We start from the raw sequence: 27435 nt of genomic DNA, 5'->3' as shown, positions 1-27435 counted from the left end.
AGATGCTGTTCATGGTAGTTAAATGCCTATAATAATGTCCTCACTCATGTGTTTGCCACACTTCTATGAGATTTATAATAGGATCCCCCAAACTAAAAGTGGAGAAACTGAGGGAGGACACTTGAGAAATACTCTCCTGTCTTCTGCCAAGTTTCCCCTGGAATGGTTTTGCTTGGAACGTAACCTTACTGAGGGCAGAGACCTTTGTTTATAGTTATTGTAAATCTTCTTTGTCAGTATACAAACCTGGCCCACTACAGGTGCACAAAACATGTTGTATGGATGGAAGGCAGGCAGAAATGTTTTATTAATCTTCCCTGGCTGGTGTGGCTCAGTGGACTGAGTGCCAACCTGCAAATCAAGGGGTTGCTCGTTTGATTCCCAGCGGGGTTACATGCCTGGGGTGCGGGCCAGGTCCCCAGTAGGGGGTGTGTAGGAGGCAGCCACACGTTGATGTTTCTCTCCCTCTCTTTCTTCCTCCCTTCCCCTCTCTAAAAAATAAGCAAGCAAACAAACAAACAAATAAATAAATATCTTTGGGGGGGGAATGTTTTATTAATCTGACCAGCAGACCTGGGTTAGAGGTCATGGGGGGATGCCATTTACTAGCTGAAGTCCATAGGCAAAATTATTTAATCTCCTTAAACCTCAGTTTCTTACTTGTAAAATGGGAATATACTAGTACTTAACTTCAGTAAGGTGTAGAATAGTATTTCATTATTATTAGGGATTATTAAATTCAGCAAATTTCCTGACTGCCTGTTCAGAACTTGACCACCATGCTGTTAGTGAGCTTCATTAAATATGGGCAAGTGTATGCATATATTTATATCATCAGCTCAGTTGTGCTTTATTGCAAAATAATAGAAATTGAGGAGATGTTATTTGGATACTGATTTCTATTAACTCCACTGAATTAGATTCAGCCCTCACTTTTAAGGATTATGCACTGGAAAAATGAAATAAAGAGGTTTTTCCAATATGAATATCCTTGCCTTTGGAGGTTAGCCCTGGATCTCAGAACAAAAACAAATTAGTAGTCATTAGTTACTGTATCTCATTTTCCAAAACACATTTCATTGTTACAATCTTTCACAGACAGTTTTACTTGATAACTTCTGCTTTTTTGTTGTTGTTAAATCACTAACTGACTAACCTTTGTATTCCTGATGTATTAAAATTGTCAAAAGATTCATTTTAGGATTATGTGTCGATAAGGCTGTTAGTTTGAACAATGTGTAACAGTGAAGAGCCCTTGATGAACACAATAGTAAAGTGGAATCCGAGGATTGCCCCATTATGAATAGATTTTTGGATGTAGGAAGGAATTATTTTTAGGCACAGCATCCCTACAAACCCTGAAGCTATGTGTTTTACAAACTAGAAATTTATGCACTAAATAAAAATTACCAGATGTCAGTGTCCATATGTGCCAACTGGCAGATATGTGGTGGTTCAGAGTCTGGAAGAAATGATGCTCACTTCTTTGCCACTCAAATGCAAAAGGGGTAGTTGAGGTAAAATGCTGTTGAAAAAATTACAATGTACTCAGCTACCCAGAGATGTCACATGTTATGAATTGTTATCTGAAAGGCTTTAATTTTTTCCCTCATGACTCCATGCATGTTTGTGGCATTGCAAATGTAACCCATGTTTCCGTTCTAATTTATTACATTCTTTCCAGAGGCTTGTCTCATTCTCTTAAAGTGTCAGCAGACACCTTATTTAGAGAGCCAGCCCAGACACAGCAGTCTCATAAAGGTCCAATACAGAGCTAATGTGTAGTAGGACTCGTGGCTGTGCTCTTGCACATACCAGCACATCTCAGTAGTTTTCGTGAAATCACCCGATGGATTCTCTTCTCTCCTTAGAAATTCGAGCTCAACTGGTAGAACAACAAAAATGCCTGGAGCAGCAAACGGAGATGCGAGTTCAGCTCCTGCAGGACCTGCAAGATTTCTTCCGGAAGAAAGCCGAAATTGAGACAGAATATTCTCGGAACCTAGAGAAGTTAGCAGAAAGGTTCATGGCGAAAACAAGAAGCACTAAGGATCATCAGCAGTACAAGTAAGAGACACTTGCTCAGATTCACCTTCCCAAGGCGATATCCTCCTTTTTCACTGCCTTTTTTTGGTTTTAGTACTTTCCATTTTTGTCTCATAAGCGATTGATTGGCATACCCCTGTAGATGAAAGCAACCATCTCCATTTATGAGCATCAGTTTATCACATTTTAAATTAATAGCATTCACACTTTTCTCTTTCCCATAAATACATATTTGTGAGCAACTTTATATTCCAGGAGATTATAAAGTTTATATTCTTTATAAACTTCTTTTTTTAAAACATTTAAAAATTTTTTATTTAATGAATTTTAGAGAGAGAGAGGAAGGGGCAGAGAGAGAGAAACATCGATTCATTCCACTTATTTAGGCATTCATCGGTTGCTTCTTGCACGTGCCCTGAGCGGAAGTCAGACCCACAGCCTTGGCGGGTCAGACCAGCGCTCCAGTTGAGCTGCCTGGCCAGTGCATCAGCTTCTTGATTACAGAAAACTAGAAGCTGGTATATACCACAGGTATATGTTTGGATGGGCAAATTTTAAATATCTGATTGTTGAAGCGGAGACCTCAGGATTTCTGCAGTGATTTTATATGAAAACAAGCAGTAAGAGTTGCTTGAGTTTAGTACCCTCCCCGCCCATCATGTCTGTGGTCATGCAGTTGAGACTGACTTAAACAAGGGTCTTTGGTAAAGTACTTAGGATGGAGTGTAATGAAACTTCATATTAATTGTACTTCATTTGTTTAAAAAATACCCACACAGTTTTCTGATAATAAAATTTATAATAAGTTCTAGAGACAAAGAGATAAGTGTTCAGACAAGTCCAGTAGCGAACACAGGTGCTACCACAGGGGTGAGCTCAGTGTGTTGTAGGCTGACCTGACAGAGAGCCTGCCCACAGTGAAGGTGGGAAGGGAAGGTCAAGGACAGGTCCTGGGAGAAGTAAGATTTCTCCAGGTCATGGGGCCTGTAGAGCATACTCAACAGTTTGGATTCCATCCTGCGGGCATGAGAAGCCTTTGGGGAGTTTTAAGTCATAAGATGACCAGTTCAGACCTGCATTTTAAAACGATGACGAAGACCCTAGATAAGATAAGCGCGGCACTGTCATCGAGAGAGGGAGCCCGTACAGGGGCGCGTGCAGTAATGGTGTGAACTAGCAGCACTGCAGGTAGAAGTAGACTTGTTTAGGAGATATTAGAAAGGCAGCACAGTCGTTCATTTCTGCACATGCAGTGGACTGGGTAATCTGAAAAACCCTTCTGCCGCAAAACTCCCAGAAATTCTGATTGAAATATAGTAGACATTCTTTCAAATATATAACTGAACTCATAGGAAAGTAAGGGAAATTTCCAAGGATGAGAAAAGGAAGAGGGAACTGAAAACCAAATTGGCAGCTGTATTTACTCTTTAGTCCCACGTGGGAACAGAAGATGAGGGCTGCGCAAGGTAAAGAGCTGCCTGTGGATTTCCCACCACCAACCCTATCATATTGCACCCCACCCTAACATCAGGACCCATAGAACTACTATCTCAGTGAAATGGTAAAACAGAAAGCCATCCATCTACCCACACTGGACGACTACAAGGAGGCCTGTCTGCTCAGCCCAACTCCATACTGGAGAGGGATTCAGAGATGCCTGTCTTTGCCTTCACTGTTGGCTTGTAGGAGGTGGGAACTATCCTTGGGGTTCTTTTGAAGAAGCAAATGTAAAACTACTCTGCATAGGGAATACATTTTTAAAATCCTCACCTGAGGATATGTTTACTGAGACAGAGAAACATCAGTGTGAGAGAGAACCATCAACCTGTTGCCTCCCATATGCACCCCAACTAGGGATTGAACCCACAACTTAGGTATGTGCCCTGACTAGGGACTGAACCCACAACCTTTTGGTATATGGGATGATGCTCCATCCAACTGAGCCACCCTCCGCCACCGCCCTTTTCCCCTATGACTTTAACCTCTAACATTGGTCCAGTGTAGAAATAAAGCTTAGTGATGATTTCCAGGGCAAACAAATGCTAAATGTATAGAGACTGGAGCTAGAAAGAGGAGACCGGAGCCAGTACTATATTCACATTTATAATAACTGTTCCTTTTTAAAGTGATTGCAAATAAGAAGACAGTTCATTCATCCATTCAGTAAATACTTTTGAATGTCACCTCCTGTGTTCTGTACTGGGTAACTGGCTATGAACTGAAAATATGCACAGGCCCATGCGCCTTAGTCTAGTCCCTTAGTGGAAAGTTGCCACTGTCTGTTTCTCTTGGTTTATTCACTAGTTTTCTTCAAAAGGTAAGCAACTTGGGATTTTCTTTGACCTGAATACATTTATTATTGAATATGGTTCTGGAGATAGATGGATAGTAAGTCTACATAAAGGACAAACCAGGATTAGGAAAAAACCCAAAGACAGGCTTTATTAAACTGTCAGACAGGTAATCATGTTATAATGTATGTAAGTCAAACCATTATGCTGTACCCCTTAAACTGATACAGAGGTGTATGTCAATTATATCACAGAAAACTTGGGGGTGGAGAGTCAGACAGGCCCCATTTGAATACTGACTCTACAGTGTGCCTTTCATAAAGTTATTTAACCTCTCTGAGCCTTTGTTTCCTAACTTGCGCAATGAGACTTTATGACCATTAAATGAGAAACTTGACAGAGTTCTTGATGTGATTGATAGTTGGCATGGGGTCTACATACTGTATTTCTTCTCCTCTTCACAAACAATTTTTAAATCTTCAGCTGTAACTTTACCAATCATTTAAGCTGGACTTTTAGAGTCTAGCTCTTATTTAATTTGGGGGTGCTTATTATATAGAATAACCCTTGATCTAACATTGCCACTTCATAGTGCAAAGAGAAGGGGTTGGAGCAGCCTCCCTGGACTCAAAGACTCCCTGACACCCAGTTCTGGGAATCTGTCCAAAGAAACCCAAAACACTGATTTGAAAGAATATATGCATCCCTATGTTCATTGTAGCATTATTTAGAATATCCAAGTTGTGGTTATTCTAAATGTGCCCAAAGGCTCATCGGTAGACATGTAGATCAAAAACCTGTGGTACATTTACACAATGGAACACTAGGCAGCAGGAAGAAAGAAGTAGCTCCTACCCTTTGCAACAACAAAGGATGGATCTGGAGATTATTGTGCTAAGTGAAATAAGCCAGGTGGTGAAAGACAAATACCATATGATCTAATTTAAATGTAGAATCTAATGAACAAAATAAATTGAACAAAATAGAAACAGAGGCATGGATACATGGAACAGACAATGGTGTGGTGATAATCAAAGGGAAAACAGGGTGGGGTAGGTGGAGGTGGGCAAAGGGGGATAAATGGAGATGGAGAGAGACTTTGCTTGATGTGTTGGGTACACAATGCAGTGAGCAGATGATGTTTTGTTTAGTTGTACCCTTGAAACCTGTATGGTTTTGTCAACCAATGTCACCCCAATAAATTCAATTAGAAAACATAATGAGAAAAAAGATTCTCTGGCACTAGCTTTGGTGTTCAGCAAATCACGGAGCCTTGCTTAGCTCATCTCTGTCCTTGATGGAGGGGATGTAAAGAATCTCTGCCTTAAATGGTGCTGTAAGGATTAAGTAGAGTCAGTGTGTGTAGACTTTAGACCAGCCTCTGGATAAAAGAGCTAACTTTATATAGCACTTACTATGGATCTAAGGCATTTAGGCTAGCATTTTTTTTAATGGAGGGTTTTTTTTAATATTTTTATTTTTAGAGAGGGAAGGGAGGGAGAAAGAGAGAGAGAGAAACATCAATGTGCAGTTGCTGGGGGCCGTGGCCTGCAACCCAGGCATGTGCCCTGACTGGGAATCGAACCTGCGACACTTTGGTTCGCAGCCCATGCTCAGTCCACTGCACTATGCCAGCCAGGGCTCTGGCTAGCATTTTTAAATGTATTAACTTAAATAATTCTCATAATAATCTAATGAGAGAAGTACTGTTATTTTATCTATTCTACAAATGAAGTAATGGAGACACAGAGAAATTAAAGAATTTGGCCAAGATCATGTAGCTAGTAAGTGGTAGTTCTGGGAACTGAACCTAGACAGTATCGATATGTATTCCATCCTCTTGACCTGTGACCTGCTTCTTATAGTAAGTTCTCAGTAAATGGTAGATGCTATTACTATTACTACTAACTACTGCCACTATTATTATTAAGACAACAACAAGTATTTATTCAATGAATGAAATAACAATTAATGCTTACTGTGATCAGGGCACTCAGAAAACAAAAAAGTATGAAATGATGTCCAAGACTTTATGGACCATTCCAACGTAAAGGATATATGTAGAAGTTAACATAATAAGGTAACATTTCCCTCTTGGGCTGGGTGGTTAGAGAATGTCAGTGGAAAGGCTCTATTGTCTGCCATAGAACCACTGCCCTTTGCCTGAGTGCTCTGAGGGAAAAATGGGGTTTTCCAGGTGGAGGCAGTAATTCTTAGTGTGCCAGCTGGGCCAGTGGGCAGCTTCCCCCGGGGGTACAAGTGCTGAGCCTCTAGATCAGGGGTTTCTTCCCCTACACCCATTCCTACCTCTATCCTCCACTTCCTCTCTTCTTCCAGAGAGGGTTTTGATTTAATGCAGTGTTAAATCCTGAATCTGAGGGACTTACTGGCAGAAAGATCCCCCTTAATGATTTTTTCCTAATTTAAATAATATTCAGAGTTATAAATGATCATGAATAATAGGAGGACAGTGTGTTTCATAAAATGGCACTTGTGTTTCTTAGTCAGGATAAACATTCTATTCCACTTTACCATTTCACAGTTAGATTTTAATGTCAAAACAAATAAACACATAAAAATTGTACTTTGATTTTTTTTTTAAGTAGTAACATCCCAATTGGTCACTGTTTTTGTTCAGGGTTTTTCTTTAAGATTTTTTTACAAGCCTTTTTTGTAGTTTCTATTTACTTTTAGCTTTAGTATCTAAAATAAACAAAGAGTAGTCAGAAAGCTGAAATACTTTAATGGGCTTACATGGGACATGTGGCAAGTTATAAGCCAGCAAACTTCTTGGTTCTATTCACAAGCCTTGAGACATGCTGTAAAGTTTTGATTCTTTGGGGGAGACTGGAGGTTATGTATCAGGGGATTAATAAATAGCCCTCAAATTTATGTTCCATGGCAAGCATACCTAGCCAAATCTCTTTTCCAACAACAGGCTGAGCATTGAAAACAGACTTTGTGTGCAGGGGCAAACCACAGTCTGTCTGTGAGACAGTGGTCTATAGATTTTTATGTGAACATGAACAGCTTTCTTTGGTGGAGTGTTTAAAGCTGAAACTGCCTGAGTACTCTGTATGGTAGGGCCTTGTGGCCCTTGTCCGGAGAGTGGGTTTTGACCAGTGTTCTTGGTCCAAGTTTTTTCTTTCAAACCTGGGAAATTACTGGTTCTGTTCCATCACAGCCTAGAAGGCTGTTCTGCTGCCTGCTGGGTAGCCTGGTGTGAGCAATACCCAGAGTAGAAAGAATAGCAATAAAACCTGTCTCCTGTGGCTGCTGGTTTGCTTCGGTGTCTTCCCTCAGCTGACTAGGGCAACTTGGAAATTGATGTTAATTCTGTCTTTCTTCACTTCCCTAGGAAAGACCAAAACTTGTTGTCTCCAGTGAACTGCTGGTATTTGCTCCTGAACCAAGTGAGGAGAGAAAGCAAAGACCATGCAACCTTGAGTGACATCTATCTGAACAACGTGATTATGAGGTTCATGCAGATAAGCGAGGATTCCACCAGGATGTTTAAAAAGGTACCCTCCATCAATCCTGCCATACTGTGCTTTCCCGTAACTGCTCTGCCTGTAACCATGACTGAGAAGGAGCTCGTGCCTTGATTGCTTAATTGGACTCAATAAATATTAAGTTAAAAAATGAATTAATATTTTAATTAAAAGTGAAGCCTGGGCAAGCATACTTGTAGAGTTAAACCACTGAGTCTGTGACCTCAGCAGTGTGAGCAAACTTGGACATGAGAGGTGTCTACCAATTGCACCTCTGTCCTTAGGAATAGGCTGCCCAAAGTTGTGAAAAAACAGACCAGAAGAAAAAATTCATTCCTCTGTTTGGGGCTCATGCCTGATCAGAGACTTGTGAAGAACAAGATAACCAGATGTGCTGCTCTCTCAGGAACATGTTATCACAGTTTCTTCTTACTCCCACCAGACCAGCAGCGGAGGCGGTGATAGGGTGACATGGAGAAAATTCCACAGGCACAGGAAATTCTGTCCCTCACATACCAAAGAGCTTGCTCCGTCCCAAATCCATTTATTGTTACAAGGAAGAAGAAACTTAGCTTTTAAGGCTTCTTATCATTGTTACTAGTCTTAGCCAGCTCTCAGCAATTTTTGTTGTTGGAACATTTTTGTTGAGAATAATAACAAAATCGGACCATTTCCTGAGTAGAGAATGAAGCTGCTTGCCCAATTAGAATGGCTTTCAGTTTTTATGTTTGTAGGACAAGGGTTCTCCCCACCCCCACCTCAGCTTTGTACTTACTGGTGGTGTTCGGTGCCTATACCAGTATCTGTACCTCTATTAAGTAAATAATTATTAGTTTCATGAAGTGGGAAAAAATCCAGCTTGTGGATTAATGACATATTTATGTTTCAAAGGGGCCCCTTAAAACAAAGATGTAGTGTTAAGCAGGCCAGCTGGAAAACTTCTTAGTCATTTTTGATGTATCCATATTAGATTTGATTTCTGACCTAGAAATGGAATTCAGCGAACTCCATGCCATCATTTTGCTCTAGTAAATAGTTGGGGAAAAAATGTTTCAAACAAAGGAGAAATGTTATAAATTTGGAACTAAGGCCCTAGCCATGTGGGCTCAGTTGGTTGGAGCATCATCCCATATACCGAAAGGTTGCAGGTTCGATCCCTGGTCAAGGCACATGTGGGAGACAATGAATCAGTGGTGGCCCCCCCCCCCCAGGTCAATAAACATACCCTTGGGTGAGGATTAAAAAATTAGAACTAAGAGCATATTAATTAACAAGAAAATAAATACAGGAATATACTGTATGTCTTTAAAGTAGAAATGGAAAAAAAATAGTTTAGACTGGGCCATGAAAGTGAAGTATGTTTCTCATATATCAGCCCTTTCATCCAAGACCTTATTTGGTCAGTTGTTTGATTTTGTTTTTGTTTTCAAGTACCTTCTATGAGCAGGAGATGGTGTCAGGTCTTGGAGAGGCCATATAGCTGAAGAAAAACTAGGCCTTCTGTTCAAGGAGATAACAGTTTGTACAAATCTGGATGGTGCTATATACTTCACAGTCATGGGGGTGCTGGCAGCCATTTAGCCAGGGCCTCTGGGACAAGCACCTCAACTGAGTTTATTTATTTATCTATTTAACAAAACATCTTTGAAATGCCTGGCTGCAGAAGCAGTCAAAAGGCATGTCCCTGCCTGTAGGGGACTCATTACAACAGTAACAGTTGCCATGATGCAGAACTGTGGGAGCTTGAAGGAAATTCTTCACAGAAAAGGGAACACTAATAGTGAGACCTGTAGGAGAGGGACGTGGTCATCAGACAGACAAGGACGATGAGCTGTTCCAGGGAAAGCAAGAGCGTGACATGTTCAGAGAAAGGAAAGAGTTTGATGTGACTGGAGCAGGGGTCATATGGGCATTAGTGATGGGACGTGAGACTAGAAAGGACGGTCATATAAAAAGGGACTTTGTATGTCTTGCTGTTACAATTTATATTTTGTAAATCAAAGTCGAGGCCTTGACAAAGTTAATAGAAACCTAGAGCTGAGAGTCAAATGGATTTGGATTTCAATGCCAGCTCTTCTGCTTACTTGCATTATGACCTTCGGAGGGGATTCCAGAGATTTAGGAGAGCACTGTGCACTCTCTAAGGGGGCGGGGAAGGGAGCACTGGGCAGAGGGAGAAGTTCTGGAACTGGGATGGCCCTCGGGGTTGTCTCATATTCAGACAAAGGGCCTCGTCTTTGTTTTGCAGTCGTTGGATTTCATTTGCCCTAGGGGAAGGGCCAAGTAATCTTGGGATGAAGCAGGTCCCTTTTGTGGAGAGTAATTCTCAGAGAGGGATCAACTGTAAGTTCAATACTTAGTGGTCTGTATTCCCAGTAGTTGGGATGAGTTCCTGGCTCTTGAAGAATAGGTCTGGAGAACATATAATACACACACACACACATACACACACACGCTTCCTTGCTCGCTCCCTAGAAGTTTCTTCTTATCCAGATCTTCTGGGACTCAAAAGATTTGAGGTCCTTGGAAACTACTGATTTATAGAGGTCACTTTGGCATTTAGTAGGTGAATGGACTTCTCCTGACCATTGCTGACTACTAGAAAGTTAACAGTCATTACAATTATAGGTATCAAATTCTACCTTCCTGTGGATTGAGCGCGGGCTGCGAACCAAAGTGCCGTAGGTTCGATTCCCAGTCAGGGTACATGCCTGGGTTGCAGGCCATGACCCCCAGCAACCACACATTGATGTTTCTCTCTCTCTCTCTCTCCCTCCCTTCCCTCTCTAAAAATAAATAAATAAAATCTTAAAAATAAAATAAAATAAAATAAATTTTTAAAAAAACTCTACCTTCCTCAAGCAAACCCAGCAGACTATGCACCCAACCTCTCCGTGTATATTATGACTGGAAAAAGAAAGAACAAGAGAGGCAGAGGGTGAAAGGGAAAGAACAGAGGTTATTGAAGAGCCTGGTCGGCCCATTAGGACACATCTGTGATCTGAAAGAACAGGAAGCCAAAACCCACATCTACCCAGTCCCAAGGTCTTCAAGTCCCTTTGGATGACAAGCAAGACTAGTCTTTTCCACTTTTTTTTTTTTAATTCATCTCCAACCTTCCTCTTTTCCAGTTCCTCTTCCAGTGTAGGGTTCTATTGGAACAGAAAGAAACGATCAGGGCCAGGAGGAAGTGACATTTAGAGCTGCTCTGGAGCCGTCAGTGAGCATACTGCTGCTGTTCTTCTTGGGAAAGGATTTTAAGACTTCCTCCGTTCTCAGAAATGCTCCGGTCTTTATGGAGACCCAGAGAGATGCTGGGTGCTTGGCAGGTTCAGCCTCTTACACAGCTGTATCTTGCTCAGATCAGTCAGCCATAGAGAATCCTTTACCAAACTGTTGTGTCAAATAAAGAGTTTGGAGCAGATAACTCCAGGAATGTTGTTGTAACCAAATGGATATAGTAATCAAGAAGACACATAGTTCTGTGCATAGGTATAGGGAATAGCTTCAAGACTTAAATTTTTATCACATCAGAATCAGTTATAGAAATAGCTGCATCCACTTGACAGAAAGTTTTCAACAGGTAGAAAAGGTGAAGGTTTTTTAAAACCAAAACAATGCCCAATTATTTAAATATTGATTATTTCAGATTTAGACCTTCAGAGTTTAAAGGAAGCCTGTTGGTCAGAATAACAGTGATTCATCATTTAGGCTCTGAAGTCAGATATTGTCGGTGTGAATCTTAGCTTTGCCACTGTTAGTAGCTATGTGGACTTGAAAGTATTCAATATTTGTAAACTTCTTAAGCCTCAGTTCCCATGTGTGTAAAGTAGACTAATAACCTATCTCAAATAATTGCACAGAGGATTCATCAGTCATACACGGAAAGCTGCTTAGCCCAGTGTCTGGACTTAATAAATCCTAACTTTGAGCTATTGCCTTTATATTTATCTATATTGTGAACACTTTCTCCACACACTAGTGATAATCTTGTAATGCGAAATTACATTAGACATTATACTAAATGTGTCCTCAGTCTCAGGAGAATCTGTGGCACAATTGTGATAATCACATCCAGATCCTCACAAGTTATTTGTTTGTCACTTACTATGAACCCATAATTTGTATTCCAACACATATCTATAAGTGGACTCCAAAAAAGGCCTTCCTCACAGCATCCTTGCTTGAAGCTGAGTTAAAATTTTGTTCCTCATATTTCAACTATTAGTTGGATATCAGAGAATAACAAATACCTATGTTGGTCCACCCCCAGTGCCTTGCGGTTCCCCCAAAGCTATTTCATATAGGGAGCCTTAACTTGGAGGCATCATTGATTTCTTTGTTCACTCAACAGTAATAGCTGTTCAGCCCCAGACCCTTCGTTATGTAGAAACAACGTAAGCATGGATAGAGTAAGATTCTCCTTTTGCACTCTTAAGATCTGCTTTGCCATTTTAGGAGAAGGTCAGAAATCAGAGACTCCTTGTACATGTGGGTTCATTTCATTATCAGTTCTCATTCCTCTCCCAAAACACAAGGGTTGATAGGGTGACTCCTGCCCCGTTTCCCAGCCCTGTGCCTGGAGTGATGAGATCTTGCTGCCTTCTTTCCATGACTCATGCTGAAAAAGAGTGTTCTGCATCTGGTTTGGTGCCGTAGCCAGAAAACGTGCAGTTCACATGCTGCACACACACACAAAGTAATTAATGTCAGCAGTCACAGTCGCAGGGAAAACCACAGCCAGCTGGCAGTAATCACTTTATTTAAGCACCTTATCCTATGATCTTATTTACCAATTTTGAGGATGTTAATGGAAGTATGTAGTTTAAGAGAGCACCATAAAATGACAGCATGTGAACATGTTAAATTATCTCTGTGTGTTTTAAATTATCTTGAAGTCCATCATTTCCCCATGGATTGTTTTAAAATTACTGTTTTTTTCCTTCCTGGGTTTGCATGAATATGTGCACAAGTGCAATTGATTTTGTTTCTTTACCAGTAATAATGGCGTCACTATGCCACCACTTACTAAATTTTAACTGTGTGCCGAGCACTGTGCTCTGCACTGTTTACCCATTACCTCACACATTCTCACAGCTGCCTAGTGAACAGGTATTATAATCCACATTTCAAGGATGAGGGAGCAAAAGGCTCAGGGTGACTCGCATATATTCTTATCTTTGCCTGTGCGTCTTAGATAGTTATGATGACTCTTAACGTTCTTTTTGGTGGTAACTGGAGATGTTACTCAATGCATAGGTTGGAATTTCTGAGAATTGGGACACTGTGGTTCTTGGCCCTATTTATTTCTTATGAAAATCCTGAAGAACAATAGTTCTGCATAAGGCAGCAAAATCAGGCAGTCATCTGCATTATAGGTTATAGGCATGGATTCAAAGCCGCAGAGACTGGCCCCAAGCCACTGAGAATTACCCTACTTTGGCATAAATGCCATAGGCTATCAGATTCAGACTCACAGGAATTAAATTAACCCACTTTGGTATTATTGATTGTGTGGCCTAATTTGAAAGGAAGGATGACAGATTACTAGGAAGATTTGGAAATTGTAGTTATTTTTTATTTTGATCAAAACCAATCATATTCTACTTAAATACCCCAATGTGAAAGAAAACAAAGACATTTCATGGGGGGAAATACTGTGTTTCCAGTTAGATCATTTAAAGTAAGCTAATGTTCAGACAGAGGCTTTAATGTAAGTTAGTAAAACGTGCAAGTGTGCTATAGGCCTCTAAGGCTCCAACCCTGCTTTGAAGGAGAGGTCCATACATTTCGAAAACTACTAGTCTGTATATGAAAGAAAAAGAGCCTATCTCTTTTTTAATATAAAAATATATATTCACTGTGGAAATTTAGAAAACACTAAAAAATATAAAAAGGAAAATAAGAATTACTCATAAACACAACCTACTATAAATATTTTGGGCTATCTGTGTTTAGTGTTTATATGATAAACATGTATGTGTAATACACAAACATACATCTATATGTGTTTTACAGAATTGAGATTTCATTGCATATGGCTCCGGAACCAGCCCTTTTCATGTAAAATGTTGTTCCCGTGTCTGGAAACAATCTTTTAAAAGAGGGTACTTCGTGCTTGTATAGTGCTTTATTGTCTGCATGGCCATGTTATCATTCTGTTGTTTGGACAGCTAAATCTTTCGCACATCTGTGGTTTTTTTTAGCACCACATCCCTTGAAGTAGAATTATTAGGTCAAAGGGTGGCATTAGAATTTTGTGCTTTTGATGAAATTCTTACCTTTTGCCTTTCTGGAGTAAAGATGGCCATGGCTGTGATTAACCACTGAGTATCTGTCCTTTGAAAAATAAAGTGACTATTTTATTAGCAGAAAACTACCACATGTGATTTAGTACGCTGATGCAACAGTAGTAAATAATATAACAGGAGGAACTTTTTCAAAGCATTTTAGTGCAGTGTAGCAGAAGAATTAAATGGTGTCCTCAAGAGACAGCTTAATTATTGATGGGGCCTGGAAAAATAAGTGAGAATAGTGCAAGCTAACCCTACTAGCTGGTTGTCTTGAGTTGTATAAATCAAAACCACTACTCCACACTCATTTCTTACAATGATACAGGTTTTTTAAATATTTTAGGAAATGTTTTCAATGTGTGTTTATAAATTACTTATCAGGGTGGCTGGCACTTAGTAAGTGCTTAACAGAGAGCAGTTGTTGGTGTTGCCAAGTGACAGCAGGACATGGGTGACTTACTTGGGTGTAAATGCAGCTGGTGAGTTACTAGATAAGAGCATGCACCATCAGTTCAGAAACTTTATTAGACTTTTAAAGAGGACACTAAGATTATATATGTGTGTCACCTTGGAAAATGATATAATTTTTAAAAATCTGATGTCAGCTAAACTGGACATTTTGTCATGCAGCATGACATGGTGGTACCAGCACTCATGTGAGTAGTTAAGCCCATAGTTGTATTGAGAATAGTTGTTGAAAATCACTTGAAACTTATATATGGTTAAAAAAAATCTGGAGGTATATGGACCAGAATTATTTTAAATGGATATCTCTTAGTTTAATTTTATCCTGTTTATTTATCTGTAATTTCTGATTTTTTTATAGTGAACATATGGTATAAGACACATAAGAAAACAATTATTTATTGTAAATTAAAAACTTAAAGAAACTTGGCTCAGAGTACACCTGTCAGTGCTTACTGAAAAGAAGTGGGGAAACCACACCCATGAACTAATTCAGGCCCAGTGCTGCTTATTAATGGAGAATTAGCCTGTTCTCCAAGTGCACTTGCAAAATATGCTTTGCATGTACAGTATTAGGATTAATAAAAAAAAACAAACCTGAAACCAGGGAACTTCTGAGCAACATGGCAGCTTGCACATGGGCTCCAACTGCCTTACCTCCTAAGTTGTCTTTGATATGACTAATCAAATAGATAAACAGGAAGAGCTGGAACAATCTTTTAACTTCAAGCAGATTTCAATACTCCTTTGCACACTCTATTGGTTCCTACTACACTCTGAGTAAAAGTCTAAATACCCTGCCTCCTTTTCCTTTTTGTGCTGTTTGAAGTACCCAGTGAGTTCCTGGGCTATCCTGGTAACCAGTGTTTTGAATTCTGCATCTGATAGATTGCTTATCTCCATTTCATTTAGTTCTTTTTCTGGAGTTTTGTTCTGTTCTTTCATTTGGGCCATATTTCTTTGTCTCTTCATTTCAGCAGCCACCCTATGTTTGTTTCTGTGTATTAGGTAGACCTGATTTGACTCCCTGTCTTAGTAGCATGGCCTATTGTGTAAAAGAGCACCTGTTAAGTTGTATGAGGCAGAGCCTTAGGTAATGCCAAGGTGGGGCAACTTGTGTCACTGTTTTGTTGCTAAGTGTGGGGGAGGGCTCACAGAGGGGACAGTGCTGCAACCTGGCTTCTGGAGTTTTGCCCTGGAGGAAGCTGTCTCTTGGCACTCACACTGCACTTTCTCCCCATATGCCCTTCCAACATTAGGGCCCTTCCAGCTGTTGCCCTGGCCCTGAACCCCAGAGGGGGTGGGTCTGCATGACTCCTGAGTCTGTTGTGGGCCCTTTAAGAGGAGTCTCTTGAGAATCCTGCAGTTTCTTCTGCTGCCCAACCCCTACTGGTTTTTATAGCCAGAAGTTATGGGAACTTCTTCCTGGTGCTAGAACCCTGGGTTGGGTGGTCTGGACCAGGGCTGGGATCCCTTGCCCCCAAGGTATCCCTCCCATTATTTATCCACCACATGTGGATATGGGACTGCCAAATCCCATCTCTGCACCACTCTGTGTCTCCCCATCTCTGTGCCACTCCATGTCTCCAGGCCGCTCCACCTCTCCACTTTCTCCACGCCTCTCTGTGTCTCTGCCCCTCCCACCCATCTGGATGAATGTGGCTTCTTTAAATCTTTGGCTGTCAGAGTTCCACACAGCTGAGTTTTCTGACAGTTCTAGGTGGTATTTGTTTTGTAGTCTACTTCTATTTTTTTCTATGCTATCGCTGTGCATGGAGGCGAGGTATGTGACATATTTTGTGTTTACTTAATGTTTATCCACGTTCTGTTTCCCCTCAAATTTGAAGTAAGTTACTGAGGGAAAGGACCTTGTATTGTGCACTGAAGCAGTGACTAGCACAGAGTAGATGCTCAGTAAATATTTATTGAATGAATAAATAATGAATACTTACACCTATATTAGAAACCAGAGATGAGTGTGATACACAAACAGAAAGTTCAAGACATTTTAGCAAGATCCAGTATTGATTGGCAGGTCTGGATTTAAGTAAAGGTATCACATACAGTCTACTTCCCAAGAGAGAGAAATCAGAAAAGATATATCCCAGGAAACCCAAAAGTACTAGGGAGATTACAGAAAAGGTGAAGATTTATAAAGCAACTCTATAAAGTTATTTTTAACTCATGGGCTCACCCATGAGGTGTACAGGTTTGAGTCTTATCTTTAACAGTACACCTACCAATGACAATGAGAACTGAACTAAGGGATAGACCATTGCATGGGTTCTATCTAGACTGGCCACTAGATCATAACATGTAAGACAGATCAAAATAGTGCTCTAACAGTGTTGGAACAGATCTGACATTGAAACTACAACCCATCGAAGGCTGCCCAGAATTTGCATCCTGAATCCAACCAGGTTGATTTCCTGATAAAACAAAAAAAATCAAATTCTACATATGGTTTAAATAAGACCCAGATTCTCATAACATAATATTCAAAATATCCTGAATACAATCCAAGATTACTCAGCGTACAAAGAACCAGGAAAATCTCAACTCATATGGGAAAGGACAGTCAACAGACACCAATTCTGAATGACACAAATGTTGGAATTCTCTAATAAAGCCTTTTATTTATTTTATTGTTGACACCATCACAGATGTCCTCCAAGAAGTAAGAGCAAGCACTCTTGAAATGAATGGGGAGATAGAAAAGTCTCAGCAAAGAAATAGAAAATGTAAACTAAAATGGAAATTTTAAAACTGAAAAAATATAGTAATCAAAATGGAAAAACCTCATTAAATGGGTTCAGTAGCAGACTGGAAATATCAGAAGGAAGAGTCTCACTAATTTCTGTTCAATCTGAACAACAGAGAAGAAAAAAAGATTGAAATAATAATAATTAGTGTCTCAGTAACCTTTGAGACAATACCCAAAGGCCTGACATCCATGTCAGCAGTCTCTGAAGGAGAGGGAGAGGAGAGTAAGTGTGTGCAGAAAAAAATATTTGAAAAAAATTATTGCAAGAAAACTCCCCAGATTTGGCAAATGAGATAAGCCTACATATTCAGGAATGTCAGCAAAACTCAAACTAGATGAATTCAAAGAAGTCCATAACCAGACATATTATAATCACACTAAAAATTAAAGATAAAAAAATATTGAAAACAGGCAGAGGAAAATCGATATGTTAATTATGGGAGGACAATAACTGGATGAATGTGGATTTATCTACCCACTAAATGTCAATAGTATCTTACCGATTGTGACAATCAAAAATGTATTTAGATATTAACAAATATTCCCTTGGGGATAGGGAATTGACCCTAGCTGAGAACTATTGACTCAAATTGAGTCCTCTATTCGCCTAAACAGCTTTTTAAAAAGAAATATTCCAATTCGACTTTGTTTTCAATCACATGGTTTATAACTCTAGAGTAAATTAACAAGCATGGAGTAGGTTATAAGGCACCAGGACCCTAAGTTGCCCTAAAGAGGAGTAAAAAAATACTGTTCGGCACCAGGTTTATTTAGGTTCAGTTATTTATCAGGTTGGCCAAAAGTCCATTTAGCTTTTTCCATAAAATAAAAGACATATTTTTCATTTTCACCAATAACTTTATTGATTTGGATATTTTGAGTGTGTCAGCTATCTCCTGCATGGTAGAAAGTTCATTGTTCTCAATTAGTGTCTCAAGTTGATCACTATCAACTTCAACTGTCTACCTGACTGTGGAGCATCTCCCAGGAAGAAATCTCCAGCACAAAACTTCACAAATCACTCTTGACATGTTCGATCAGTAATAGCACCTTCTCTACACACTGCACCAATTTCTTTTTGCATTTCAGTTGTGTTTTTATCTTTCTTGAAATAATAAAGCATAATAAGCCAAAAATGTTGCTTATTTTCTTCCATCTTCAATTTTAAAATGGCTACACAAAAATCCATCAATTTTGATTTTTTTTAAATGTATGGTGATAAGACAGCTGTCACAACACAATGTAACAAAATTGTTTTGAATGATGTTAAAGACAACTAAATGCTACTAGAGCCATCTTACAGAAAAAAACAAATGAATTCTTTGGCCAACTCAATATAAATGATCAGGACTTAATAAACCAAAAAGAGTTATATATACCACTGAATTTATACCCACTCTTCTTATCCAAGAAGGAAATTTTAGTCTTAAGAAAAGAACTAATAAGGAGAGAACATTCCTACCATATGTCTAGGTGTCTGCATTTAAGATCAAAGTTTAAAGCAACCTGAGAACAGCATTCAGGTTGCTAGCCAACATTGCTTACCAGTTAAAGGCTATGTTTGATTCTGGCAGGATTCTGAAAGATTTTCAGCACCTGCAATAAATGCCGTATTAAGTGATACCACACATATAGCAAACATTTGAATTAAGGAATATGTGGAAAACCTTGGGTTATAACAACCCAAAAATGCACAGTTGTATTGAGATACTAAATATCATAAAAGATCGATTGATGTTAGTACCTTTTAAACTCTCAAAGAAAAAATATTTTTTCATTATTAGATAAGTAGTTAAACAGAAACATATTTTACTGACTAAATACTTTGTCAGTTCAACATAGAAACTTACAAAAATAAGAAAATTTAAAGATTATTTTAAAGGGTTTTTATTTATTCATTTTTTAGAGGGAGAAAGGGAGGGAAAGACACATTAATATGAGGTTGTGCCTCATGTACTTCCTACCAAGGACCTGGACAGCAACCCAGGCATGTGCCCGGACTGGGAATTGAACTGGTAACCCCTTGGTCTGCGGGTTGGCACTCAATTCACTGAGCCACACCAACCAGGGGTAAAAATAGAAAAATTTTGACATGGTATATATGAGTTATTTAGATTGAGAAAAAAACAGCAATATTCAATAATTGATAGTAAATAAATACATGCACCATTTTTACTTTTAAAAATTTGATAGTTTCAACTGAACAGAGAATGATAATTGGCAATGCACTGGGTATAATAAACATGCCTATAAAAATTTTGTCTCTCTAGCTTATCTAAAGATGGAGATTGCAAGGGTCAACTAAAATTATTATCTTTTATTATTTAGCAACATCTTATAATTCCACTGAAGAGTCATGCCAAATCCACTGTAACTTCGTTTTACTCCCTTTTCATTTTTTCCCTAAGCCTTACTGAGATCAGCTTTCTTTTCCAAAACAGAGAAAACATTCTATTTCATTATTCATTTAACGAACCTTTATTGATTATCGTTATGTGACAAGCATATACTATATTGAGTGCTAAGGTCGCAAAAGTGAGTAAGACACAAATCCTTAATTGGTAACCAGAGTAGCTTATAATTAAGTGATTAAAAGAAAGGAATTGCAGCGGTCAAACTACATTATAAACTGGTAATACCACCTAAGAAAATGGAGAAAGGCTTCATGGTGAGAGTAGCATTTGATTAAAGTCTTAAAACTTGGTGAGATTTGCAGAAGAATTAAGAGATATTCATTCTTCTATACAGAGAGAATTGCAAAGGAAAGGCTTGGAGTTCTGAGAAGATGAGTGTAGATGGGGCTCTTGGTGGCCCCACCTGCTCACCTTGTAACAGTGGAGAGTTGTAAAGATACATGAGAGCACCTCAGTTACACAGCCCACTGTGGGCAGGAGTGTAGCCTGGAGCCTGGTGAACCCTACACGATTGGATAACAGCTATCTGAGATCCAGAGAGGCAGGTTAGGGAGGTAGGGCAAGAATTCTGATCCTCAGCTTAAGGAACTAGTATTTTATCATCTAAGCAATGCAGGAAGCCAAGAGAGATTTTTAAGCAGGGATGTGGCGTAATCAGCCTTGTTTTTCTAAAGTATTGTGAAGAGGAAATTGGAATGGGAAGAAATTTGTCTGGAGGAACCGAGTGAGGAAGCTGTTTCATTAGTAATCTGGGTGAATATTTTCCTCTATTGTGAATGATGGTTCAAGAGCAGTTCCATACTTGTAACAATATTGTTTTCAAAAGCTTTCACCCACGTGGATTAAGAATAAATCAGATGTTTATTGGTCTTCTATAAAAGGTCCTTTGGCTGTTTAAAACCATAATGTTGCTATTTAGTCCATCCTAATCAGATTTTCTTAAGGCTTCTACTCCTTTAGCTGATGGCTGTTCAGCTTATTGGAAGAAGACGAATGTAACAATGATTCCAAGATTCTTGGGTTTACAGTAACTACGCAGACAGGTTTGGACTGCCTTCACAAAACAGCCAGTGACTGCAAGTCACTGGGGGGGAGGTATGTCTTGCCTCCTGATCCTCCCAAGAGCTTAGCTCCACCCCTTGAAGTATAAAGAGAGTTCCCTTTTAATACTTCTAGCTACAAGACAATGAACAATTATCTGGGAAGCAAGCGCAACTCTCTCATTTCTTTAAACTGTGTCATATAAGGAATAGTTGAAGTTTCTGGGAATATTTAGGACAGAGAAAGTAAGCCTTAGCTAGAGAACAATAGCTGTGTTCAAATATGTGAAGACCTGTCTTACAGAAGATGGTTTAGATTAGCTAGCTCTGTAAGTCTACAAGATCGAATAGGAAGACCTAACACTTGTGTGCAGTCTGAAGTCAGCCAGGGCTAGCTCAGAATTAGTGTCCTGCTTGGTTGTAGCTTTGCATTGTTCTCTGGAATGGACTTTACCCTCCTTGGTATAGTACCTCATATACAATTAGGTTTTCCATAAATTAAGTCTTGAATTATACTGAAGTGACTACCTGAGACATACTGATATGAAAATTGATACATACAGGTTATTACATCAGTATTTAGAAAAATGAAGGGTAATTTCATGTGATGAAACAAGGGTATGACTTACCCCATGGAAATTTTTTTTTCTATTCCTTGGGCTTCCTTTACTTAAATTCATTGTTAATTCCATAGACCAATTAAGCAGCTCTGAGATGGTGCTATTAGTATTAGGCTAAATATAGACCTTTAAAGGAAGCCTCTAAATTAGGTTAAATTCTTGATAGTTGATTAGTTTATTAATATTTGGATTTGATTCATATTTATAAACTTTGCTTGCTTTAAATTGAATGAGCATAAATCATACTGTATTGAAATTGTTTTGTTTACCTCTCTCACTAGACTATAAGGCTACTTTTCTATCTTCGGCACTTAGAAGGTACTCATAAAAACTGGAAGAATGAATGAGGGAATGCATGAGTGAGTACATGAACGAATGAACTTTTATCAGTATCTCAACAAATGTCAGCCTTTTCTTACTGATTCAATGGATGACCACTAAATGAGCAGATCCCTGACTTACAGATTTGTTGTGTAAATAGTCCCGGAATGTTTCTTACCTAAGTGCTGTGAAGACTAAAGTCATGGGTGTTCTTCACAACATGGTCTAGTTTGCCTTCACCACAGACTATAATCATAGTTTACTGCAGCACACAAAAAAATACATTTTTTGCCAATCTGACAAAAACAATAGATATACTTTTGATTCATGCATACTGGACAGGTACTATTGTGTTGGCTGTTGTCATTTTTTTAATTTGAAAAATCTAAGGGAAAAGAGGTCAGTGCCTCTGACTAAATAAGTATTGCACGTTTTACAAATTCTTGGGGCATACCAGCTAAAACTCACTGTACTAAAGAAAATATATTGTTAGAATACTACTAAGAAATTGTCAATAAAGTTGAGTTATTAAATTTTTGTAAAGTTTAGCATATTGAAAAATAGTCTGAACCAGAGCTTGATAACACATTCTGATTTTAATTGGATAAGTTTGTTTACATCAGCCACCGCAAGTTTATGGCTAAGTGATTATCCATTTAGTGATACTGAAAAGGTATTTCCTAATTTATCACCATTTTGAGTAGAGACATAAACCCTAGTATGAAAAATTGCGTTTCTTAAAGTGTTAAAGAAATGCAAGCTGAAAACGAAAATATTTGTGCCACCTACTTTCCTTCGTGTAGGATTTTAAATTTCACTCATGAGCTGCTTAACCTGTCTGTTCAAGTGCTTTGTACCACCTGGGAGGTCATGAGTGGCTCTGCTTTCTGCGACTTTGCACCATTCGGATGGACTGCTCACAGGCTGAGCATGGCAGCAGCAGACCCTTTTTCACCTGGATGCCAAATGCCGCATCTGCTTAGCAATTACTTTAGTAAATGTTCTAGGAGATGCCCCAGATATTTTCTTTTCAGATCAAGTTTTGTCTTGTTTCAAAAATGGAATTCTGGTTTCCCCCATGTCTATGTTTCCTTATCATTTTCCCAAGTTTTCTAGTGGTATGGGGTTTTGTCTGAAAGGACATTGATTATTTTTTTCTTGGGAATGAAGTAGATGATGAGGCCAATTCCATCTGCTGGTATTTGGCTGCATATTTTAATAAGTACAAAATCACGTCCCTTGACATATAGAAGGGAAGTGTGCAGAAACACTATAAATCTTATCCAGAAGCTTCATTCAGGCCATTAAGCCCGACCCAGCCCTTTCCATTAGGCGTTTTGGAGGATGCTGTCGACTCTGTCTTCAGAGTTTACATGAATCAAGGGAATCTGTTATTGTAAAGACACATGAACAGGAGCTTTGGACTTAAAAGCACATGCTGGGGGAGTATGGCCTGACCCCTTTAACTAGAATTTACATCTGAAACTCACCAATTGTGAGACACTAAAATTATGTGAAACCCTCTCATTAAATATTTAATCTGGTTTTCCTTTTTCTTTTTTATTCCCACTGCGACTCAGCATAAGGTCAGGATTCCTTGACTAGTCATCACAATAGATTGACTTTAAAAATACCTTGCTGTCAGAGGCCAGAGGCCCTCTGAATTGGTCATTTAATCCAACCACAGAGATCACTTGATTGATTGCTCAGGGTACTCCTTTGTTGTATTATTATGCTTCTAGATCTGCCTTTCTTTATCTCCTTTCTGCGAGGTTCCAGGAAGCAAGCCTGCAGGGTTGCAGAAACCGAGATCCAGTGCAGATCCAGTGCAGATCCAGTGCAGCCCTTGTTACAGTGCTCTGTAGAGAAAGCTGCGTGGGCACATGTGGCTCCTCCGTGAGACCATGAACTCTGGGGAGCGAAAGCCATGCCTTGCTCAACTCTGGGTCCCATTCATCCCACAAACATATATGGACCACCTAGTGTGCCAGGCACCAGAGCAAGCCCCTGGAATACAAAGATGATTCGGATGGACTCCCTTGCTCTCAAAGAAACAAGGTTTCTGAGCATAATAATAATAATGCATAGTATCAGTTTCACACTCACTGTGTGCCAGGTTTTGTGTTAAGTGTTTATTAAGGACCACCCCAATAAAACTGTGGCGTAGACTGTTGGTATCTTTGTGTTGCCATTGATATAACTGAGGTCTTACCAAATGATTTAACTGATACACAGACTGGAACAAGATAGTTTAAAAATAGGCAGTTTGATTTTAAATTTAAACTTTTTTTTTTAAGATTTTATTTATTTTTAGGGAGGGAAGGGGGGGGTGGAGAGAGAAACATCAATGTGCGGTTGCTGGGGGTTATGGCCTGCAACTCAGGAATGTACCCTGGCTGGGAATCGAACCTGGGACACTTTGGTTCCCATCCCGTGCTCAATCCACTGAGCTACGCCAGCCAGGGCTTGATGGGTTTTAATCAAAGGAAGAACATAATTCAATTTTTGTTTATTTATTTTTAAAATTCTAATGACATACAGAAAAATGGATCAGCCAGAATAGATAGCATCGGTGACTTCTTCAAGAAGCAGAAGCAAGCCTTGGGTGAGCCCCAGATTATGACTTCAGTGACCCTGTTGTCCTGGGAATGATATAAGTTTACTATAACCCTTTGAAGACTCTTACAATATGTATTAAGGGTCTTAAAAATGTCAATTATTTTATCCTAGTAATTTCATGTCTAGGAATTTGTATTAAGGAAACAATACAAAATGCAAGAGAAGCCTTTAAATCAGCATTTGTGATAGTAGTTCAGAGTGTTAAGACGTATTGATGAGATTGAATGAATACATGTAAATAATTGAATGATTAGTGGGAAAGAATGGGACTTTGAAAACCATAATAGAAGAATGGTTAATATACAGTCACTGGATAGTTATGATGAATTTAATTATAATGATGGTTCTGAAAATTATATAAATACATGGAAAATTTTATGGCAACTGAAAAAAGAGTAGAAAAAGATTCTGCATCAAATACATCAAATCATAATGGTGGTGGTTTTGTCCTACTTTTCCAATATTCTTAAGTATACTTAATTTGTTTTTACAATAGAAAAAGATAAAAACTTTGGGACTATTAATTTTGTACTTATGTTTGAGGTATCTGAAATATCAAGACAATAAGTAGTAAAAAATTAGAAACAGGCTTGGTATTCAACTCTGGGTTTACACATTGGAAACATTCAATAAATGTCACTTGAACAGAAGTTCTAGTCCTGGCTGGTGTGGCTCAGTGGATTGAGTGCCGGCCTGCAAACCAAAGGGTCTCCAGTTGGATTCCCAGTCAGGGCACATGCCTGGGTTGCGGGTCAGGTCCCTGGTGGGAGGCACGCAAGAGGCAACCACACACTGATGATTTTCTCCCTCTCTTTCTCCATCCCTCCCTTCTCCTCTCTCTAAAAATAAATAAATAAAGTCTTAAAAAAAAAGAAGAACAAGTTCTAACCATGTTTTTTTCCTTTTGGGTCAGAATCCCAGAATCCCATTGAAATGAATTAGAAGTTTTACCGTAATTTGAACAAGGTTTATATTAATAGGTGGGGAAAACTCTTCCCTTTTCAACCCCATACCTGAAGCTGTTGAAGGGGATCCCCTTTCTGTGCATAAGTAAATTTAACCAGCCTATCTCAGGTAACATAAAAAATACTTTATTTCAGACATATATCATTTCATAAAGTTACTTTTTTCTCTTGTACAAAGAGAGCATTGATTGCTTTCTTTCCTTCATGCCCCTATCATTTTCCTTACTCTGCAGTTCTTGTTCAGGGGTCAAGGGTCTACTCTCACTGTTGTCAAATTGTAATGAAATAGAATCCAGAGGCATATTTAACCTCCTGAATTTGGATGGATTTTCGACAATCCAGATATTTGCTAACTAGAGGGTTTCAGTCCATTAGTTAGTGTGCCAGCGAGCTGTGTGCCCTAGCAGGAGGGTTTCGGTTTAAGATCGCTTCTTTGTGGGGGAGTGTAGAGTAGCATTTAGAAGAAGGATTGTTTTTCACTGTTACAGTAATCAATTAAAGACATGCTTAAAGTTGGGGTGGGGGTCAGCATGAAATGATCCTTTCATTCTTTCTGTGCCCAAGGACAGGGACCATGACCCCGGCAGTGATGTTGTGTCCAGCCCAAGCATCTGTGAATGCAAGAGTGTGTGGATTTATGTTTCACACTTCAGTCACATGAAGTAGTGCTTCAGGGCCCAGTCCGGTTCTTTAACAGCCTTTGCAGACAAAAGGGGTGGTGGTGGGAAGGCAAGGTTAATTTCAAAGTTATTTACTACAACCTGGAGGGTTTGGATTGTGATTCAAAGCTAACAAATAGGCAGGAAGTCATGAAGATAGCTGGGGGACTTACCTGAAAGGAGCTCCTCCCCAGCTTTTCACAAAATCAAAAATTCCCACGGGTTTGGCTCAGTCAGGGTCTCTTTCCCGAGTTGTATATATCTTATACTGGCTTGAGGCATCTGAAACAAAAGTGGCAATAAATAGACCATTAGACATAGGCTTGGTATTCGACTCTGGGTTTATTCATTTTCTAGTGGATGTTGGATTAGTTCATCCAGTACCACTCGTGGTAGGATCCCCACGAAAATGGAACATAGGTAAATTTAGTGTACAATATGGCAAGGAAACAGGGGTGTAAGAAATGCCCAAGGGCTGGAACTCAATACTGGGGGCCCTTACAAATCAGGAGTCACTCAGAGGAGGATCTAAAGGCCAGAGCAACAGCAAGGGACTTCAAAATCAAATCAGCCTGTATCTGCCGAGCACTTCCTGTGGGGAAGTTAATGGAATTAAGTGTTCAGACACCAAAAGAAAAAAAAATACAACGTGGCCTTCTCACTCAAGGGTGTTGCCATTATAAACAGTGTTGGAGGGGCTAGTAAATACTTATAACATTTACAGGATATTTACTGTGTGTTAGGCACCATTCTCAGTACTCTGTGTGTGCCATCTGATTAATGCTCTCATCGACCCGATGAGATAGGTACAAGGACAGTGTTCATTTGATGGATCTGGAAACTGAGGCCCAAGGGAAGTCAAGGTCTTTGAGACTTAAGAACCGTTATGACTCCAGAGTCCTTCTAAGCATTATGCTGTATCGCCTTCCAGGCAAAATTTTTGTATTTCAAGATGTATGGGGAAAAGTGAAAGAAAAATGTAAGAGTATGCTTGGCAGAACAGTTTGTGATAGATTTCTTCCACCTCTTTACCTGAATTGATGTAAAATCTAAAATATACAAAGAATCTTGTGGTTTGTTTTAAAATATTTGACCGAGGATACCATGGAGAGCCCTTATCACCCAAACCTGTCTTTAATCAGATCCTTAATATTCTTGCCTTGTGGCTAATTGGACCTAAGGGGTTTTTGGTTTTGTTTTTGCTCTAAAGACTTAGACAAGAAATATTTTCATTTTGGATTTGCTACCTGAAATATGGTAGCTGAGCAGTTACTTGCTGGCCTTTGATCCCATTTGAGAGTTCTGAATTGGTGGCCTGAATCCTTGAATGAAATCTGATATCGAAATAACACCAAGCTGAAGTCATAGGAGATCGTAGTTTAAATATACAGTGGTCAGAATAACCAAGATTTAGGGGAAATAAAATGAGTTTCCGTTGGCCTCATTT

The 27435-nt window shown here is 39.2% G+C and overlaps 1 protein-coding gene across 2 annotated transcripts in view; it reads left to right on the top strand.

Moving 5' to 3' along the window:
* Window positions 1–27435, top strand: part of SRGAP1 (SLIT-ROBO Rho GTPase activating protein 1) — a 263884-nt gene that overhangs the window by 116077 nt on the left and 120372 nt on the right. For both annotated transcript variants that reach the window (XM_045829578.1, XM_045829577.1), the window contains exons 2-3: window positions 1872–2067; window positions 7696–7858. In XM_045829578.1, the coding sequence (XP_045685534.1) occupies window positions 1872–2067; window positions 7696–7858 (359 nt within the window). The remainder of the gene's footprint in view (window positions 1–1871; window positions 2068–7695; window positions 7859–27435) is intronic.

The sequence above is a fragment of the Phyllostomus hastatus genome, unplaced genomic scaffold (genome assembly GCF_019186645.2).
Source record: "Phyllostomus hastatus isolate PE091 unplaced genomic scaffold, TTU_PhHast_1.1 phas_scaffold_93, whole genome shotgun sequence".
Classification (NCBI taxonomy): domain Eukaryota; kingdom Metazoa; phylum Chordata; class Mammalia; order Chiroptera; family Phyllostomidae; genus Phyllostomus; species Phyllostomus hastatus.
This window is presented reverse-complemented; position numbering and strand designations above follow the sequence as displayed.